General features: G+C 42.3%; 1 protein-coding gene across 12 annotated transcripts in view; it reads right to left on the bottom strand.

Annotated features, from left to right (window-relative positions):
- LOC129811458 (arf-GAP with SH3 domain, ANK repeat and PH domain-containing protein 2-like) overlaps positions 1-20857 on the bottom strand; it is a 107557-nt gene that overhangs the window by 66340 nt on the left and 20360 nt on the right. For all 12 annotated transcript variants that reach the window (XM_055862775.1, XM_055862773.1, XM_055862771.1 and 9 more), the window contains exon 2: positions 13521-13593. In XM_055862775.1, coding sequence (XP_055718750.1) covers positions 13521-13593 — 73 coding nt within the window. The remainder of the gene's footprint in view (positions 1-13520; positions 13594-20857) is intronic.

Genomic DNA, 20857 nt, shown 5'->3' on the forward strand with positions numbered 1-20857 from the left:
GTTGCTACAACCTAGCCTATGAATTTAAGTTTACAAAGTAGGTGCACACAGGTTGAGAAAAATTTGAGGTGACATACAGTGACACATGGACAGACAGTGACACATTCAATACCACTTTGCACACTTCCCTGCATCTAGCTGATCTACGGTGTAATCATTAGTCCAACGGTCGCAAACTAATTTGTTCTATTGGACAAATTCAGGTATGTTTATCCCTGTTTCGTTCCATTTGCTTACTTTTAAGAAACGTTTTAACAGAATCGACAGAATGAATAAACCCTTGATAACGTGGAAACTCAATTCACTTTCATAGCATTCACATTGTATTCCTTCTCGCATCTATGCGCTCTCCTCACCTTTTCCCTTCGCTTGTGGACTTCGAAGCACAACACATTAGCTGTATGTGACCAGGTGAAAAAACCTTTTCAAGACAAACCATATCATAACCACTATACAGAGCCTAAAGTAAAGCTAAAGTAAAGTCATAGCCAACATAGCTAATAGAACTAACTCGTTAGTAAACCCGCTACAATCATGCAATAGCGTTACAGTTTAGAGTCAGTAAGCATGTTAGCCCCTACACCGGGCACTGGTGGAAATACATTTGTAAAACCAAAAGCTTACCTTGACATGGAAGAGTTCCAGTGTTGTGTTGGATAGTCATAGCCAGCTAGCTAACATGGCACCCCTCTGTTTGAGCAGGGTGTTTGAGTAGGCTAAACTAGCTCGCTGCATTTGCTAGCTAAGTAAGTGAAACTTGAAAAAAAATGACAAAATCTCTATTTCCCTCTTGCTTCTCCTTCATTTTGGAAGAAATTAATTTGTTCAAAACTGTTTGACTATTGTCTTTCTCTTTGAGTCAACTACTCACCACATTTTATACACTGCAGTGCTAGCTAGCTGTAGCTTATGCTTTCAGTACTAGATTCATTCTCTGATCCTTTGATTGGGTGGGCATGTCAGTTCATGCTGCAAGAACTCTGATAGGTTGGAGGACGTCCTCCGGAAGTTGTCATAATTACTGTGTAAGTCTACGGAAGGGGGTGAGAACCACGAGACTCCTAGTTTTTGTATTGAAGTCAATTTACTCAGAGGAGGACGGAAACTATCTGTCCTCCGGCTACACCATGGTGCTACCCTCGGTGCTGTTGAGGCTACTGTAGACTTTCATTGCAAAACAGTGTGTTTTTATCAATTATTTGGTGACGTGAATATATTTCAGAACTTTAATGTTTTTATTAAATTCACTGAGGAGGATGGTCCTCCCCTTCCTACTCCGGGGAGCTGTAGCACCTGAGAGGAATAGTGGGCACAAGCAACAATTCAAGTGCTAGCTGTGTTTACATTTTCCTGATACAGTACTTAGCAAAGCCAGAAAATGTACATGCAATTTGTATCTCTAACTTTGTCAGCAAATATTAAATGTCAGAAGCAAGGAGGAATCTAATCTATCGTGCGTTTACTGTACTCCAATAAAGATAATTACCCATAGGAATATGGATGGAACCCCTGGGGTTTCTGTTGTCCAAGAAACATTTAAGATTGTAACTATTAAGAGGTCCAAAAAGCCTCTTACCGAAAGTGATTCAAAGCTAAATGTGGTTTTAAAGAATTTAAGCCACTTGTTTTCGAGAAGATTCAGTCAACACCATGAATTCTATCCATTATGAAAATCCTTTAACGGATGGTGATACCACAGCAAATTATGCAGATGTTGCCTAGTAACCAACCACCCAAATTCAAATCCAGTCTTCAGTACAAAACGCAGGTTTTCGTTTGGTAGGCAAAAAAAAAAAAAACTCCCAGAGCCACTCACACACCCTCACAAGCACTCACACAATGGGTGTGCCTTGCACAGCCGTTTCTCGACGGTCTGGGGTAGACACGTAGCAGTGAACAGAGGTAGCAGTGAACCCCCCCCCCCCCCCCACTCTCAGCAGGACCCTGTCATACAGCCCAAACACAAAGCGCTGGAAACACCCCACAGTCACAGCCAGCCAGAGTACACATGCTGATGAGCTCCAGGCCCACCCACCCACCCACCCACACCCAGTCCACCAGTGGCCCTACTCCAGTACACATGGATTGATTCCTCAGTGGGAACCCTAGCATATTCAGCCTAGTGACCAGCATTGACAGTCAGCATTCCTGTTCTCTCATCCACACTCTAGTGTTTGGGGAACAGATGTGTATTTGTATTTATTAGGGAACCCCATGTGTTAGGGGTCCATACACATTAAAGCACTTCCATCACAAATCCACGAGTTTCCCATGTACCATGATGCCTTGTGCGAATTATGAGCGTTATTTCCGGGTCGAAGTAAACAAAAGGTTTCTTCAACCATTCATTCATAAAGAGCTTGCCAAACTAAAAATGCTGTGGGAACACAACCTGACGGAGATCAAAAAGGGTAATATCAGCCGACCTTTACATTTCGTAATTGATGGTTGGGAAGATGACGTGAAGAAGTGGCCTCGTATCACGTATGGTAGCATATTTACTTACTTTGTTGAATCTGTAGCTTGTGATGGTAAGGCGATGAGCAACTTAAAAAGTTTGGAGGCGTACCAATACCTACACAGTAACAAAGTCATTCGGGTGTTATTGAAGCATGTTGGAGACGACCTTGTCTACCTAAAAGCAGACATAGTGCCGAGTCAGAGCCTGCACGCATCTCATCACAAGGCGTGGGTACTAGCATCAATGACAGGTGTCCTTCAGACAGTGGGTTGCTCATGTATTGCAGGGCCAGGACGCTCTCTTGTAATGCTGCAGCAATTCTTTGGAAGGTCAGTAAAGTAACGACCAAAAATGACATGAAAGTGCAGGACAACAGGTACTCCAGGAGAGGTTTGGGAAACACTGGGTTAGATATGAACAAAAAATATTTTCTTCAATGTAGTTTGAGAGTGCAGTCAGGCAAGGCGAAACAGGAATGGCATGCACTGATGTGCAAAGGAAGAGTGGAACTCAGGTGTGAGGAAGAATGTAGGGCTGAGGAAGGCAAAACATTCCTTTCAAACACCACAGACCCCACCACACATATTCCAGGCCCATCAACGTCGTCACAGGACGATTCCACAACCTCCCCCGACTTTTTAGGAACCATGCAGAGTTCACAAGCCACATCAACTCCTTGGTAATGGCCCCACTCAAGTTACAGAGCAGATGTAGACAGCAGCAGCAAGGCAGGCCCAAGCCAACATGATTCAGCCTACACGAACACACTGAACACAGCACAACACTAACCTGTAGGAAGTGCACAATGTTTTATGAGGCCTACATCAAATGATCCCCCGTACAAGCAGCTATATTAATGGAAGAAACCAAGGTCCAAAGTGCTTCACAGCTACGGCATGATGCTAGGAAACTGTGTCTAACAGACAGCACAGAGAAATGAGTCCACAAACGAAACACCACAGATCCGAAAAATGTGTAAATGAGCATTTGTACCCAACCTTCACTGGCAACCGTCATCATGAAGTGCTTTGAGAGACTAGTCAAGGATCATAACACCTCCACCCTACCTGACACCCTAGACCCACTCCAATTTGCTTACCACCCCAATAGGTCCACAGACGACGCAATCGCAACCACACTGCACACCGCCCTAACTCATCTGGACAAGAGGAATACCTATATAAGAATGCTGTTCATCGATTACAGCTCAGCATTTAACACCATAGTACCCTCCAAACTCGTCATTAAGCGAGACCCTGGGTCTCAACCCCGCCCTGTGCAACTGGGTCCTGGACTTCCTGACGGGCCGCCCCCAGGTGGTGAGGGTAGGAAACAACATCTCCACCCCGCTCATCATCAACACTGGGGCCCCACAAGGGTGTGTTCTCAGCCCTCTCCTGTACTCCCTGTTCACCCACGACTGCGTGGCCATGCACGCTTCCAACTCAATCATCAAGTTTGCAGACGACACTACAGTGGTAGGCTTGATTACCAACAACGACGAGACAGCCTACAGGGAGGAGGTGAGGGCCCTCGGAGTGTGGTGTCAGGAAAATTACCCCACACTCAAAGTCAACAAAACAAAGGAGATGATCGTGGACTTCAGGAAACAGCAGAGGGAGCACCACCCATCCACGTCGATGGGACAGTAGTGGAGAAGGTGGAAAGTTTTAAGTTCCTCGGGGTACACATCACGGACAAACTGAATTGGTCCACCCACACAGACAGCATGGTGAAGAATGCGCAATAGCGCCTCTTCAACCTCTGGAGGCTAAAGCAATTTGTCTTGTCACCAAAAACACACAAACTTTTACAGATGCACAATCAAGAGCATCCTGTCAGGCTGTATCACCTTTGCCTGGTACGGCAACTGCTCCGCCCACAACCGTAAGGCTCTCCAGAGGGTAGTGAGGTCTGCACAACGCATCACCGGGGGCAAACTACCTGCCCTCCAGGACACCTACAGCACCCGATGTCACAACAAGGCCAAAAAGATCATCAAGGACAACAACCACCAGAGCCACTGCCTGTTCACCCCGCTATCATCCAGAAGGCGAGGTCAGTACAGGTGCATCAAAGCTGGGACCAAGAGACTGAAAAACAGCTTTTATCTCAAGGCCATCAGACTGTTAAACAGCTATCACTAACATTGAGTGGCATCTGCCGACATACCGACTCAATCTCTAGCCACTTTAATAATTGGATGTAATAAATGTATCACTAGTCACTTAAACAATGTCACTTTATATAATGTTTACGTACCCTACATTACTCATCTCATATGTATATACTGTACTCTATACCATCTACTGCATCTTGCCTATGCCGTTCGGCCATCGCTCATCCATATATTTATGTACATATTCTTACACATCATTCCTTTTCACTTGTGTGTATAAGGTAGATGTTGTGAAATTGTTAGATTGCTGTTAGATAATACTGCACGGTCGGAACTAGAAGTACAAGCATTTCGCTACACTCGCATTAACATCTGCTAACCATGTGTATGTGAACAATACAATTGGATTTGAATACAGCAACAAAGCATGGCAAAGAAAATGAAGTCAATGTCATCACACTCCTGGAGAGCAGAGGGCATGTTGTGCAGAACAGAGGCCTGATGGTGCACCCTGACCATCCTTGGTTGGGAGCCAGCCCAGATGGGATCCTTGATGCAACACAGCTCCTTGAGATCAAGTGCCCCTTCAAGAGTTCCATGTCTCTGAGTCAGCCAAATGGTGACATCAAAAGCTTGGATGATGGACAGTACCTAATTCACCCCAATGGAAAAGATGGATACTACCTTCAGATGGGTAAAAATGTATTCAAGAAAATAGATTGTTATGACAAGTATTGAACATTGTATTCAGAATTTTGTGGCAATGTGCTTTCTTTTTCCTTCTTTCAGACACAAGTGACTATGATGTGCCTGGGCCTACAGAGCTGCAAGCTGGTTGTCTGGACACCAAGTGAGCACATAGAAGTGGACATTCCATTTGATAAAGACTACACAGATGCAACAGCTGCTGAAGTTCTACTTTTTACACAAGCTACCTCGGTTGGCTGATGATTTGGCTGAAAAGAAGATCCATCTCTGCCCAAAGTACCTGGAACTCGTTAAGTAAATGGGGGTGAGCAGAAGATTAAATATGCTGGGCAAACACAATTCAATTAGTTTGAGCATACACTTACTTCATAAGTTTTAATAAATATATATATATTAAATAATAACATAAGATAGTAATATATTAGATAATCAATTCATTAAGAGATATACCTACACAAACACAGTGTAATGATCTCTCACCGGTATATTTTTCATAGGACAGAACCAGTTAAAATAGGCATGTTGGTACAGGCAGTTGTGTGAGCTGACAAAACAATGACACAACAATGATTTAAAACAAACACAGCTAACAGTTGGAATATAAAAGAATGTTACAAATGCTGACAATGTTTTGCAGTTCATTAATATGAATAAAGTGATGTACATTTTTGGAATACATAAACGATCAGTGCATGTTGCTAGACATGTTGATTATGTTAGACATTGTGTCTATTTGATAGAAATAAGCTCTCCTCTCAGATTTACAAGAGCTGCACAGATGTTAAGTATGTTGTCAATTTTAGGGAACAAACTAATAGGCACAATTTGTGAGAGAATCCTGTACACCTTAAGGCAGGGGTGTCAAACTCATTCCACGGAGGGCCTAGTGTCTGCAGGTTTTTGGTTTTTCCTTTCAGTAAAGCCCTAGACAACCAGGTGTGGGGAGTTCCTAACTAAGTAGTGATGTTAATTCATCAATCAAGTACAAGGGAGGAGCGAAAACCCGCAGACACTCGGCCCCCCGTGGAATGAGTTTGACACCTGTGGCTTAAGGTGACGCCGATACCGATTATTGGAGGACCAAAAAAAAGCCGATACCGATTAATCGGCACATTTTTTACATTTATTTGTAATAATGACAATTACAACAATACTGAATGAACACTTTCCTTTTACCTTAATATAAAATACATCAATAAAATCAATTTAGCCTCAAATAAATAATGAAACATGTTCAATTCGATTTAAATAATGCAAAAACAAAGTGTTGGAGAAGAAAGTAAAAGTGCAATATGTGCCATGTAAAAAAGCAAACGTTTAAGTTCCTTGCTCAGAACATGAGAACATATGAAAGCTGATGGTTCCTTTTAACTTGAGTCTTCAATATTCCCAGGTAAGAAGTATTAGGTTGTAGTTATTATAGGACTATTTCTCTCGATACCATTTGTATTTCATATACCTTTGAGTATTGGATGTTCTTATAGGCACTTTAGTATTGCCAGTGTAACAGTATAGCTTCCGTCCCTCTCCTCGCCCTTACCTGGGCTCGAACCAGGAACACATCGACAACAGCCACCCTCGAAGCATCGTTACCCATCAATCCACAAAAGCCGCGACCCTTGCAGAGCAAGGGGAACAACTACTCCAAGTCTCAGAGCGAGTGACATCACCAATTGAAACGCTATTAGCGCGCACCCCGCTAACTAGCTAGCCATTTCACATCGGTTACACCAGTCTAATCTCGGGAGTTGATAGGCTTGAAGTTATAAACAGCTCAATGATTGAAGCATTGCGAAGAGCTGCTGGCAAAACGCACGACAGGGCTGTTTGAATGAATGCGTACGAGCCTGCTGCTGCCTACCATCGCTCAGATTGAGCAGTCTATCAAATCATAGACTTAATTATAACATAATAACACACAGAAATACGAGCCGTTGGTCATTAATATGGTCGAATCCGGAAACTATCATTTCGAAAACAAAACGTTTATTCTTTCAGTGAAACACGGAACCGTTCCGTATTTTATCTAACGGGTGGCATCCCTAAGTCTAAATATTGCTGTTACATTGTACAACCTTCAATGTTATGTCATAATTACGTAAAATTCTGGCAAATTAGTTCACAACGAGCCAGGCGGCCCAAACTGTTGCATATACACTGACTCTGCGTGCAATGAACGCAAGAGAAGTGACACAATTTCACCTGGTTAATATTGCCTGCTAACCCGGATTTCTTTCAGCTAAATATGCAGGTTTAAAAATATATACTTCTGTGTATTGATTTTAAGAAAGGCATTTATGTTTATGGTTAGGTACAGCCGTGCAGCGATTGCGCTTTTTTCGCAAATGCGCTTTTGTTAAATCATCCCCCGTTTGGCGAAGTTGGCTGTCTTTGTTAGGAAGAAATAGTCTTCACACAGTTCGCAACGAGCCAGGTGGCCCAAACTGCTGCATATACCCTGACTCTGTTGCACAGAACGCAAGAGAAGTGACACAAATTCATGTTTGCAGGCAATATCAACTAAATATGTAGGTTTAAAAATATATACTTCTGTATTGATTTTAAGAAAGGCATTGATGTTTATGGTTAGGTACACGTTGGAGCAACGACAGTCCTTTTTTGCGAATGCGCACTGCATCGATTATATGCAACGCAGGACACGCTAGATAAACTAGTAATATCATCAACCATGTGTAGTTAACTAGTGATTATGATTGATTGTTTTTTATAAGATAAAGTTTAATGCTAGCTAGCAACTTACCTTGGCTTCCTACTGCATTCGCATAACAGGCAGGCTCCTTGTGGAGTGCAATGTAAAGCAGGTGGTTAGAGCGTTGGACTAGTTAACTGTAAGGTTGCAAGATTGAATCCCCAAGCTGACAAGGTAAAAATCTGTCGTTCTGCCCCTGAACAAAGCAGTTAACCCACCGTTCCTAGGCCGTCATTGAAAATAAGAATGTGTTCTTAACGGACTTGCCTAGTTAAGTAAAGTAATAATAATAATAAATAAAAATCGGTGTCCAAAAATACCGATTTCCGATTGTTATGAAAACTTGAAATCGGCCCTAATTATTCGGCCATTCTGATTAAATCGGTCGACCTCTACCTTAGGATGCCTTATTGCTCGTTCCACATGAATACGGATATTAGAAATGCGTCGTGTGCGAGTGACCTGCTCATTTGTCAACTGGCATTGCTTGCGTGTAAATGCTGATAAGACCATGCGTACATTACGTTCCTCTAGCAAGTCCCTAATTGTGAAGCCACGGCCCCCCATCACCTCATCTCCAGCACGCAAATGGTCGAGAAACCCTGAGTTCTGTGTTATAAACCTATCGCTACATTTCCCACCATAAGCCTCGGAAATGAACATAACCATTCCTGATGGAGCAGTTGCTACAAGATATTTTAACCTATTACTGGCATAGCAGTGACTGTAAGATTCAGTTCCTGAGTCCAGATATTTAGCCTTCTGCAAAACACTTTCTGTGCAATCATTAACAAGTTGTGTTTGGAAAAAAATTCGGAAAAACTAGTAGCCTTTATCGTCTCACGAGGCAGCCATGGAATGAGATCCTTGGTGTGCTCAGCAATGAAATCTATCCAGAATTTCAATGTTTTACTGACATGACCGGGTGACCTTTTGAAGCGTCTTGCTGAATCAGCTATAACAAAGTTCTGTCTAAGTTTCAATAGTGTCAACAGAATTTGGTCTACAACCGGCATTGTTGATGATGTGGGGGCAAAACCTTGTAAGCAAGACACAAGAGTGTTGAATTCTAGTAGTGGAATCCCTGTGTACAGCAGACAGTCTGCATCATCTTTCAATGTAACATCTGCATCAGACAGTGACCTCTCAGGGGCTGGTGCAGTTATGCCACATGTGATGATAGGTCCTTTGGAGTAGTTGTGGTCCTCCATTGCTGGGTCTGACCACTGTTTGGGCATCATGGAAGGTCTTTGAAATAGGACCTGGTTCCTCAGAAACCATCACCACACCAGGCTCATCTGCAGGTGATGATTAGTTGAGTATGAATATAGATGATTAGTTCATGAGCTTATTTGATAAGGATTGAGAAAAGCAAATACACTAATTAGGGGCACTTTTAAAAACATTTTAAACTCCCTGTGCCTTATAGCATTTATCAGATTATTCTCTACTGCAAGGTTTAGGTTTAATATTTTCAAAATAAATATTCTGTATCTATTAGCTAGAACAGGGTATGAAATTAACACCTGCCAAATACAGGGTAAATGTTGGCTGTGGCAGGTAAACATTTCAGGTCACGTGCCACCATGGCAGATAACTTATAATAATATAAATAAAAGAATAACCTAAGAATAATCATGCATTAAGGTTCCACAATATGTACCATATTTTTAATGTGAGGTAGCTTCCCACTGACTCAGTGTTTACAATTATAAAGCGTTTAACATAGATTTCATAAGTGCCGAATTTAAATAAAAAAAAGTGTTTGGCAGGAATTAAAGAGATTAATTTCAGACCCTGACTAGAAGCTATCGTAGTCAAATTCTAGTAACAAAAACTGAAGACACACACGCAATATCAAAACTAGTCGACATTCCTGTTCTTGTGACAAGTCTGTCAACCCTCCTGCTGAGGCTGCGTCTCTTCTCTGGTGCCCTCTCATAACCCAGAAAGAGTGTTGGGTGTGGGTTATCCTGCGTTGGTGTCTTATCAACAAAGTGAAACGAGCAAACATACAACTTTTGGGAGCTTTTTTAATTTTACGTTTTTGAGCCAATTTCTTTACGCTTCGTCGTCATTTGGGAGGCGATGGAAACTGTACCATCTCTGACAGGAACATTCTGATTTAGTTTTATGTTTATGGTCGAAGCCCTCCAATTCAAGACAATCATTAAGTTTGTCTGGTTGTATGTACAACCACGAACAGCGCATGTTGTCCCCGGCTCCGTAACATTTCAACATCTAGCAAGTGAATATCTGATTATTGCTTATCCCAGTTGGCAAGGAAAAACACCGCCGGGCCAAACTCAGTACTTCGCTACTTCCCGCCGGAAGTGACACTCATAATAATTCCCCCAGTAACCTCCCCAGGAAACGTGTGGATAAAACAGTACAACATTATTACACCACTACATATCTACAATACAAAATGCATAATGCCACCATATAACAATATTACAATGATCGTGTGTAGAGTGTGTGTGCTAGCGTGTGTGCGTGTGTCTGTACCTGTGTGTGTGTCTTCCCAGTCCCCGCTGTTCTATAAGCTGTATAAGCTGTAAAGAACTTGTAGGTTCTTCACATAAAAATTTGGTTAAATTACAAAATAACAATGAAATCTGCCAAGTGACACATAAATTTTTAATTTCATATAAATATAATATATTAATGTATGTTTATTACACACACAAATATTCTTGCCGCACACACACACACACACCTTACAGTGAAATGCTTCCTTACAAGCCCCTAACCAACAACGCAGTTAAAAAATATAAAATAAGAAATAAAAGTAACAAGCATGTGTCTATGTTTATGTTGCTTCACAGTCCCCGCTGTTCTATAAGGTTTATTTCTATCTATTTTCTAAATCTGATTCTACTGCTTGCATCAATTACCTGATGTGGAATAGACTTCCATGTAGTCATGGCTCTATGTAGTACTGTGCGCCTCTCATAGTCTGTTCTGGATTTGAGGACTGTGAAAGGACCTCTGGTGGCATGTCTTGTGGGGTATCCATGGGTGTCCGTGTGCATTACAAAAACAAGTAGTGATGAACACAATCTCTCCACCACTTTGAGCCATAAGAGATTTACATGCATAGTATTAATGTTAGCTCTCTGTCTCTCTCTCGCTCTGTGCTGCCCTGTTCTGAGCCAGTTGTAATTTCCCTCTTCGTGGCACCTGACCACACGACTGGACAGTAGTCCAGGTGCGACAAAACCAGGGCCTGTAGGACCTGCCTTGTTGATAGTGTTGTTAAGAAGGCAGAGCTGTGCTTTATTATGGACAGACTTCTCCCCATCTTAGCTACTGTTGTATCAACATGTTTGACCACGACAGTTCACAACCCAGGGTTACTCCAAGCAGTTTGGTCACCTCAACTTTCTCAATTTCCACAGTATTCACTACAAGATTTAGTTGAGGTTTAAGGTTAAGTGAATGATTTGTCCCAAATACAGTACGTTTGCCAATCGGTTGTGCAGCCAGACTTATTGGCCATTCCTTTTGTCTCATCCCTCTCAACCATACAATTTTTCAATTCGTCATCAATCCATGGGGATTTAACAGTTATTACAGTCATGTTCTTAATGGGTGCATGCTTATTAGTAACTGGAATAAGCAATTTCAAAAATGTGTCAAGTGCTCCTCGTTACACACCACAGACCAGGAAATATTCTTTACATCCTCAACATAGGCATCACTACAAAACTTATTTTATGACCTCATATACAATATCTTAGGCCTAGCCTTTGGAACTTAGGTTTTCCTAGGTATAGCTACATTCGGAAAGTATTCAGACCCGTTGAACTTTGACCTTTTCCACATTTTGTTATGTTACAGCCTTACTCGAAAATGTAGTAAATATTTTTCCCCCTCATCAATGGACACACAATAGCCCATAATGACGAAGCAAAAAAACAGGTTGACATTTTTGCAAATGTATTCTAAATAAAAAAACAGAAATGCCATATTTACATAAATATTCAGACCCTTTCCTACAAGACTATTGATCATACTTGAGATGTTTCTACAACCTGATTGCAGTCCACCTGTGCTCAATTCAATTGATTGGACAGGATTTGGAAAGGCACACACCTGTTTATATAAGGTCCCACAGTTGACAGTGCATTTTAGAGCAAAAATCAAGCCATGAGTTCGAAGGAATTGTCCAAAGAGCTCCGAGACAGGGTTGTGTTGAGGCACAGATCTGGGGAAGGGTACCAAAAAAATGTCTGCAGCATTAAAGGACCCAAAGAACACAGTTGCCTCCATCATTCTTAAATGGAAAAAGTTTGGAACCACCAAGACTCTTCCTAGAGTTGGCCACCCGGCCAAACTGAGCAATCGGGCTAGAAGGGCCTTGGTCAGGGAGGTGACCAAGAACCCGATGGTCACTGACAAAGCTCCAGAGTTCCTCTGTGGAGATGGTTGTCCTTTTGGAAGGTTCTCCCATCTCTGCAACACTCCATCAATCGGGCCTTTATGGTAGAGTGGCTAGATGGAAGCCACTCCTCAGTAAAAGCCACATGACAGCCCGCTTGGAGTTTGCCAAAAGACACCTAAAGTCTCAGACCCCAATAAACAAGATTCTCTGGTCTGATGAAACCAAGATTGAACTCTTTGGCCTGAATGCCAAGTGTCATGTCTGGAAGAAACCTGGCACCATCCCTACGGTGAAGCATGGTGGTGGCAGCATCATGCTGTGGGGATGCTTTTCAGCGGCAGGGACAGGGAGACTAGTCAGGATCGAGGCAAAGATGAACGGAGCAAAGTATAGAGAGCCTTGATGAAAGACTGAAGCGAAGGTTCGCCTTCCAACATGACAACGACCCTAAGCACACAGCCAAGACAGCATTGGAGTGGCTTCGGGACAAGTCTCTGAATGTCCTTGAGTGGCCCAGCCAGAGCCCGGACTTGAACCTGAACGAACATCTCTGGAGAGACCTGGAAATAGCAGTGCAGTGACGCTCCCCATCCAAACTGACAGCTTGAGACGACCTGCAGAGAAGAATGGGAGAAACTCCCCAAATACAGGTGTGCCAAGCTTGTAATGTCATACCCAAGAAGACTCGAGGCTGTAATCTCTGCCAAAGGTGCTTCAACAAAGTACTGAGTAAAGGGTCTGAATACTTATGTAAATGTGCTAGTTTTTTTGATGATGATACATTTGCAAACATTTCTAAAAAACAATTTTTGCTTTGTCATTATGGGGTATTGTGTAGATTGATTAGGGGAAAAAACTATTGAATACATTTTAGAATAAGGCTGTAATGTAACAAAATGTGTAAAAAGTCAAGGAGTCTGAATACTTTCCGAATGCACTAGCTTTTTGACTTTCTAAAATGATCGTCACAGGTGACTCTGAACCCTGACCTTTCATTAAATGGACCTTTCAGTCACCCAGACCCTGACAGCTTTAACCAAAGGTAGCATTAACCGCTAACCGCTTGTCAACCTCCAGCCCATAGAGAGAGGTATGGTGTTTTAACTTTAAATGAGCATAAACCTCTCTCACTCACCCAGGCCTGAGGTGTAGATGGCCTTGACTGACTTCTTCATCTTGTACAGCACACTGCGGTCCACATCCAGTGCCTGGAGGGAGGAAAGGAGAGAGAGAGAGAAAGAGGGAAGAGAGAAAGGAAGTCCAGTTCTTGTCAGTTCAAAATCACAATTGAATCCATATGGTACACAAACTGCCGCATTGATTTTGCCGTGCTTGAATTACTTCCAAGGGTAATATTGTATGGCAGTAATGTTGTGAGCTCTGAGGTACTTTTATTTCCTGATTTAATGATTAAAGGATTGAGGGTTTCTCTTATCTCTGGCATTGATAGCGGTCCTCTTGCCACAGGCCAATGTGGAAACAGGGAAAGGGGATACCTACTCAGTTGCACAACTGAATGGATTCAACCGAAATGTGTCTTCCCCATTTAACCGAACCCCTCTGAATCTGAGCGCCCGAGTAGCAGATGTTGTTGGAGGTTAACTGCCTTGCTCAAGGGCAGAATTTTACACCTTGCCGGCACAGGGATCCGAACCAGCAACCCTTCGGTTACTGGCCCAACGCTCTTAACTGCTATGCTACCTGCCGCCCCACAGGTGTGTGTGAGTGTGTGTGTGTGTGTGTGTGTAGCAGGTGTGTTTGGGAGTGCATCTGTGTGTGTGAGACGAGGCAAGGCACAGCCTCCTGTCTGTCTGCAGGTGATTCATTATTCAAGACGATACTATAAATAGATCCAACTGATCTCCAGTCTGGTGGAAGAGGGGAGAGGGAAGGAATGAGAGAGAGGAGTGCAGGAGAACTCCATAGAGACCACAGGAGGCCTGTTCAGATCGGGGACCAGTTCAGATATGGAGGTAGGTCAGGCTGATGCTATTCTATCATTTTTATTACACACACACACACACACACACACACACACACACACACACACACACACACACACACACACACACACACACACACACACACACATTAGTGCTGAGCGATTAACCAAAATGTTGATCATTTTTCTTTTTTTAAACTACTAATTGATCGACGTAGGTTCAACTACTTGAATTCCATTTTTATTTTTTTATAATTCTGTGAGCTCAATGCACAGAGTCTCTAGAGAACAAACAATTCAGGCATGATTTGATTTGTAGCAGGGAGTTGTAGTTTCCAACAGGCCAATGTTCTACACAGTTTACTGCAGAAAACGTGATAATTAACTACAATGACCATAATCCATTGTGCAGCTCCTGTACTTGCCCAGTCTGTTTCTTTCACGCCTGCTATTATTTCATTAATGAAATAATAAAGTAATCAAATAAATCAAATTTAATATACATAACATCTGCAATATTTTATTATAGTAAAGTACTGTGAATAAGTGATGGTAGATAAGTGACAAGCAGTCATGGACAGTCACTTCCATCATGGGACTTTTATTAATTGTTTTATTCTGTGTTGTTACAGCATTCAACCCACATAATGCATAGTGCATTTCATGTTAAAAAAAAAAAAATCGAAACCGAAATCTTTTTTTTAATATAAATCAAACTGAAACCTAACAGACCTCAAAAAGCACTAATCGCTCAGCACTACAAAGCATGCACAGAAATCAACTCACAAAGCTAACACACAAGCTAATTGTCTCACAGACACTAATGCACTTACATTACACATACACGCTGTCTGACTTCAGCTGAGACAATGCACCACTGTACTAAGAAACCGACCGATGATTAGAGGGTCACCGGGGGATTGGTTTTGTACTTCACTAAGTAGGTCCATCCGGCGCCACTCTGCCCTTGTTCCCAATCTCACGGCATTCAACATATCATCATCTTTGCCTCAGTCTGAATCTACTAAAACTGCAAAATAACCCAGGCAAAGAAGCTACGTTCAGTTTCCACAGATAAACAGAAACAGTATTCCCCGCGCTACACTGCTAGCCATGAGAGAGAATAACTAGGCCTGAATCAGTGTTATGTTAGGAAAGGCTCTGTGATGTTTTATATCCAGAATGTCTCAGTATCTCCCAGGACTCAGGCCTGAGAAGTGCTCTGTGCTCCGTTTGCTGATTTTGTATTTCATGGAGTGGGCAAAAGCTGACGATGTGTTTATTCACACTTATCGGTGGCCTCTTACTGACACAAGGAAGGCCACCTACAGTACCAGTCAAAAGTTTGGACACACCTACTCATTCAAGTTTATTTTGTTATTTTTACGATTTTCTACATTGTAGAATAATAGTGAAGACATCAAAACTACGTAATAACACATATTGAATCATGTAATAGCAAAAAAAGTGTTAAAACAAATCAAAATATTTTATATTTGAGATTCTTCGAAGTAGCCACCCTTAGCCTTGATGACAGCTTTGCACACTCTTGGCATTCTCTCAACCAGATTCACCTGGAATGCTTTTCCAACAGTCTTGAAGGAGTTCCCACATTTGGTGAGCACTTGTTGGCTGCTTTTCCTTCATTCCGCGGTCCAACTCATCCCAAACCATCTCAATTGGGTTGAGGTTGGGTGATTGTGGAGGCCAGGTCATCTGATAGAGCACTCAATCACTCTCCTTCTTGGTCAAATAGCCCTTACACAGGCTGGAGGTGTGTTTTGGGTCATTGTCCTGTTGAAAAACAAATGATAGTCCCACTAAGCGCAAACCAGATGGGATGGCGTATCGCTGCAGAATGCTGTGGTAGCCATGCTGGTTAAATGTGCCTTGAATTCTAAATAAATCACTGACAGTGTCACCAGCAAAGCACCCCACACCATCACGCTTCACGGTGGGAACCACATTTGCAGAGATCATCCGTTCACCTACTCTGTGTCTCACAAAGACACTGAGGTTGGAACCAAAAATCACACATTTGGACTCATCAGACCAAAGGACAGATTTCCACCGGTCTAATGTTCATTGCTCGTGTTTCTTGGCCCAAGCAAGAGAGCTGCGTCTTATCTAAACTTGATCTCTGAGATCTGGCCAATGGGAGGCAGTGCAGCGGCATTGCCCCGAGTTACGACATCACTGGGCCTACTGTGTGAGACCTTACTGACTTTCAATCCACATCCCACTTCTGGACATTTCCCTACAATAACCATCTCTGTCAGGAAAAAAAAACTCCCATAAGTGCTCATCAAACAGTCATTTTGATCCTGGCTTTTAAGTCCTGTTTTCTCCAGAAGAAAGAAAAACAATTAACACAAATTCTAAAAACTTCATCATATTAGCTGAACACAATTACTCATCATGAGACGCTAACAAGATCTCCACCTGAGTATTCCCATTTAAACCCAGCTCCCTGTCCACCACTAGCTGAGTCACACAACACAGGCCTCCTAAGATTCTCCCAAGACAGCCTACAATCATTTACCACACAACATTCACTGCAAGTGCTGCCGCCTGCTGACTGTGTCAGTCAGGAGCTAGCAATCCTTTGCAGCAATTGCAGTTGTCAAACAAAAGACCATCAATATAGATGGAGTTATCCTAACCACCCTTCTTAAGATGCAGCTTTGTTTGAACAATTTGGTCCCAAGAGTTTCCCATTGACCATTCTACTGTAAAAATGAGTCATTAGCCAGTCTAGTGTAAAATACGACTTGCATAAAACACAATATTATTAGCTCCACAGAGACCATCTGGATTCATAGACCAAAACAAAGTCCAGAACCCACACATAATGAAACTCTGGTTTTCAACCACACTGGAGGTTTTGTTCAAAGCAAGCTATGAAACAAAATACAGGTCACAATATAGGTGAATCCCCTTTAAAAGTGGAACCTTGCCTCCCGAGTGGCGCAGTGGTCTAAGGCACTGCATCGCAGTACTAGCTGTGCCACCAGAGACTCTGGGTTCGAGCCCGGGCTCTGTCGCAGCCGGCGGCGACCGGGAGGTCCATGGGGTGACGCACAATTGGCCTAGCGTCGTCCGGGTTAGGGAGGGTTTGATCGGTATCCTTGTCTCATCGCGCACTAGTGACTCCTGTGGCGTGCCGGGTGCAGTGCACGCTGACCAGGTCACCAGGTGTACGGTGTTTCCTCTAACACATTGGTGCGGCTGGCTTCCGGGTTGGAGGCGCGCTGTGTTAAGAAGCAGTGCGGCTTGGTTGGGTTGTGTTTCGGAGGACGCATGGCTCTCGACCTTTGTCTCTCCCAAACCCGTACGGGAGTTGTAGCGAAGAGACAAGACAGTAACTACTAACAATTGGATACCACAAAATAGGGGAGAAAAAAGGGGGGGGGGAAATAATTATATATATATATATATATATATATATATATGTGTGTATAAAAAAAGTGGAACCTGAGATGCAGAGTTGTGAAATGTTTTTCTCCATCCAATATCACCTTAAGCTCAAACACTCTCTTTCTAGCCCTGGTCTGGATATCTGCTTATATAAGTAGATATTTCAATTAGTCTTGTGAGGGTGCAGGGTTTCCCAGACTCGGTCCTCGGGGCCCCAAGTGGTGCACGTTTTGGTTTTTGACCTAGCACTACACAGCTGATTCAAATAATCAACTAATCATCAAGCTTTCATCATTTGAATCAGCTTTGTAGTGCTAGGGCAAAAAAAACAAATATGCACCCCTTGGGGTCCAGAGGACCGAGTTTGGGAAACGTTGGTATAGTGATAATGCCCTAAACCAGGGCTCTCCAAACCTGTTCCTGGACAGCTAACGTCCTGCAGGTTCAGTCCAACTCCAGTCTAGGTGTTCTAGATTAGGGTTGGAGCGAAAACCTACAGGACGGTTGCTCTCCAGGACAAGGGTTGAAGAGCCCTGTCCTAAACGTATTTCTGCTGACATCATCCCTCCCTAAGTATGCAGCAACTGTGGGACTTGTTATATTCAGAATGGATCTCCATTGATTTCTATTTTCCTCTCTCCTTGATGATGATACCACCAAGCAGTGACAGAGTTATTTAACCCAGGACAGAGATATAAATCAATCTGTAGCTCTATGTTACCTAGATCCAGGGTTTTATTACCTATGTCAATTAGGCAGTCTGAACACAAAGAGCTTCCGCAGCAGTCGGTGGAGTCTTAGCTTGCCCTATAGCTGCAATATCAAAGTGATATTTGATTGAAGCCATAGACATGGCTGGCAGAGGTAGGCAATCAACACAGCAAGGGAGGCCCCATAGGAGAAAGAAATTATACAAGCCCCTACAACAACTTGGGAGGTCTGGCAGCCGAGGTAGAAATGTGCCGACTAAGTCACGGTGGTGTGATGGGTTGAGATTCAGCAGACTACTAAAAGTAGCTGTCCTCTCTGGCAAGATGGTTGCCGGCTTTCTGGATAGGCACAAACCAAATGGACGGATGATTTAGAACGTTGGAGAGCATACCGCTTCTGGCTTTCGCCACGTGTTTTCACTGAAGGCAGCCAAGTCAACAATATGTTTGAGATAAAGGCTCTCACACCTACAGTGATGTACTGTAAAACACTAAGAAGATCATACCTACCTAGTTCATCCACAAAGCTAGGAGGCAAGTGTGATATTGATACACCGTTTGTGTTTTAAACTGCACATCAGAACTAGAGGTCGACCGATTAAATCGGAATGGCCGATTAATTAGGGCCGATTTCAAGTTTTCATAACAATCAGAAATCTGTATTTTTGGACACCGTTCTTTATTTAACTAGGCAAGTCAGTTAAGAACTCATTCCTATTTTCAATGAAGGCCTAGGAACGGTGGGTTAACTGCCTTGTTCAGGGGCAGAACGACAGATTTTTACCTTGTCAGCTTGGGGATTCGTTTTTGCAACCTTCCGGTTACTAGTCCAACGCTCTAACCACCTGCCTTACATTGCACTCCACGAGGAGCCTGCATGGAAGGCTGACTACCTGTTACACGAGGGCAGCAAGAAGCCAAGGTAAGCTAGCATTAAACTTATCTTATAAAAAAACAATCAATCTTAACATAATCACTAGTTAACTACACATGGTTGATATTACTAGTTTATCTAGCGTGTCATGCGTTGCATATAATCGATGCGGTGCCTGTTAATCTCTCATCGAATCACAGCCTACTTCGCCAAACGGGTGATGATTTAGCACTGTCGTTTCACCAAACATAACCATAAACATCAATGCCTTTCTTTAAAATCAATACACAAGTATATATTTTTAAACCTGCATATTTTGTTAATATTGCCTGCTAACATGAATTTCTTATAATTGGGGAAATTGTGTCACTTTTCTTGCGTTCTGTACAAGTAGTCAGGGTATATGCAGCAGTTTGGGCCGCCTGGCTCGTTGCGAACTGTGTGAAGTCCATTTATTCCTAACAAAGACTGTAATTAATTTGCCAGAATTGTACATATTTATGACATAACATTGAAGGTTGTACAATGTAACAGCAATATTTAGACTTAGGGATGTCACCCGTTAGATAAAATATGGAACGGTTCCGTATTTCACTGAAAGAATAAACGTTTTGTTTTTTCGAAATGATCGTTTCCGGATTCGACCATATCAATGACCAAAGGCACGTATTTCTATGTGTTATTATGGTATAATTAAGTCTATGATTTGATATTTGATAGAGCAATCTGACTGAGCGATGGTAGGCAGCAGCATGCTCGTAAGCATTCATTCAAACAGCCCTTTCGTGCGTTTGCCAGCAGCTCTTCGCAATGCTTCAAGCATTGAGCTGTTTATGACTTCAAGCCCATCAACTCCTGAGATTAGGCTGGTGTAACTGATGTGAAATGGCTGGCGAGGTGCGCGCTAATAGCGTTTCAAATTGGTGATGTCACTCGCTCTGATACTTGGAGTAGTTGTTCCCCTTGGTAACGATGCTTCGAGGGTGGCTGTTGTACATGTGTTCCTGGTTCGAGTCTAGATAGGGGCGAGGAGAGGGACGAAGCTATACTGTTCCACTGGCAATACTAAAGTGCCTATAAGAACATCCAATAGTCAAAGGTATATGAAATACAAATGGTATAGAAAGAAATAGTCCTATAATTCCTATAATAACTACAACCTAAAACTTGTAACCTGGGAATATTGAAGACTCACGTTAAAAGGAACCACCAGCTTTCATATGTTCTCATGTTCTGAGCAAGGAACTTAAACGTTTTACATGGCACATATTGCACTTTTACTTTCTTCTCCAACACTTTGTTTTTGCATTATTTAAACCAAATTGAACATGTTTCAATTTTTATTTGAGGCTAAATTGATTTTATTGATGTATTATATTACGGTAAAAGAAAAGTGTTCATTCAGTATTGTTGTAATTGGCATTATTACAAATAAATGAAAAAAAATTATATATATATATATATATATATATATATATAATTATTTTTTTATTATTATTATTTATTATTATTTTCGGACGATTAATCGG

This window comes from Salvelinus fontinalis, chromosome 15 (genome assembly GCF_029448725.1).
Source record: "Salvelinus fontinalis isolate EN_2023a chromosome 15, ASM2944872v1, whole genome shotgun sequence".
NCBI lineage: Eukaryota > Metazoa > Chordata > Actinopteri > Salmoniformes > Salmonidae > Salvelinus > Salvelinus fontinalis.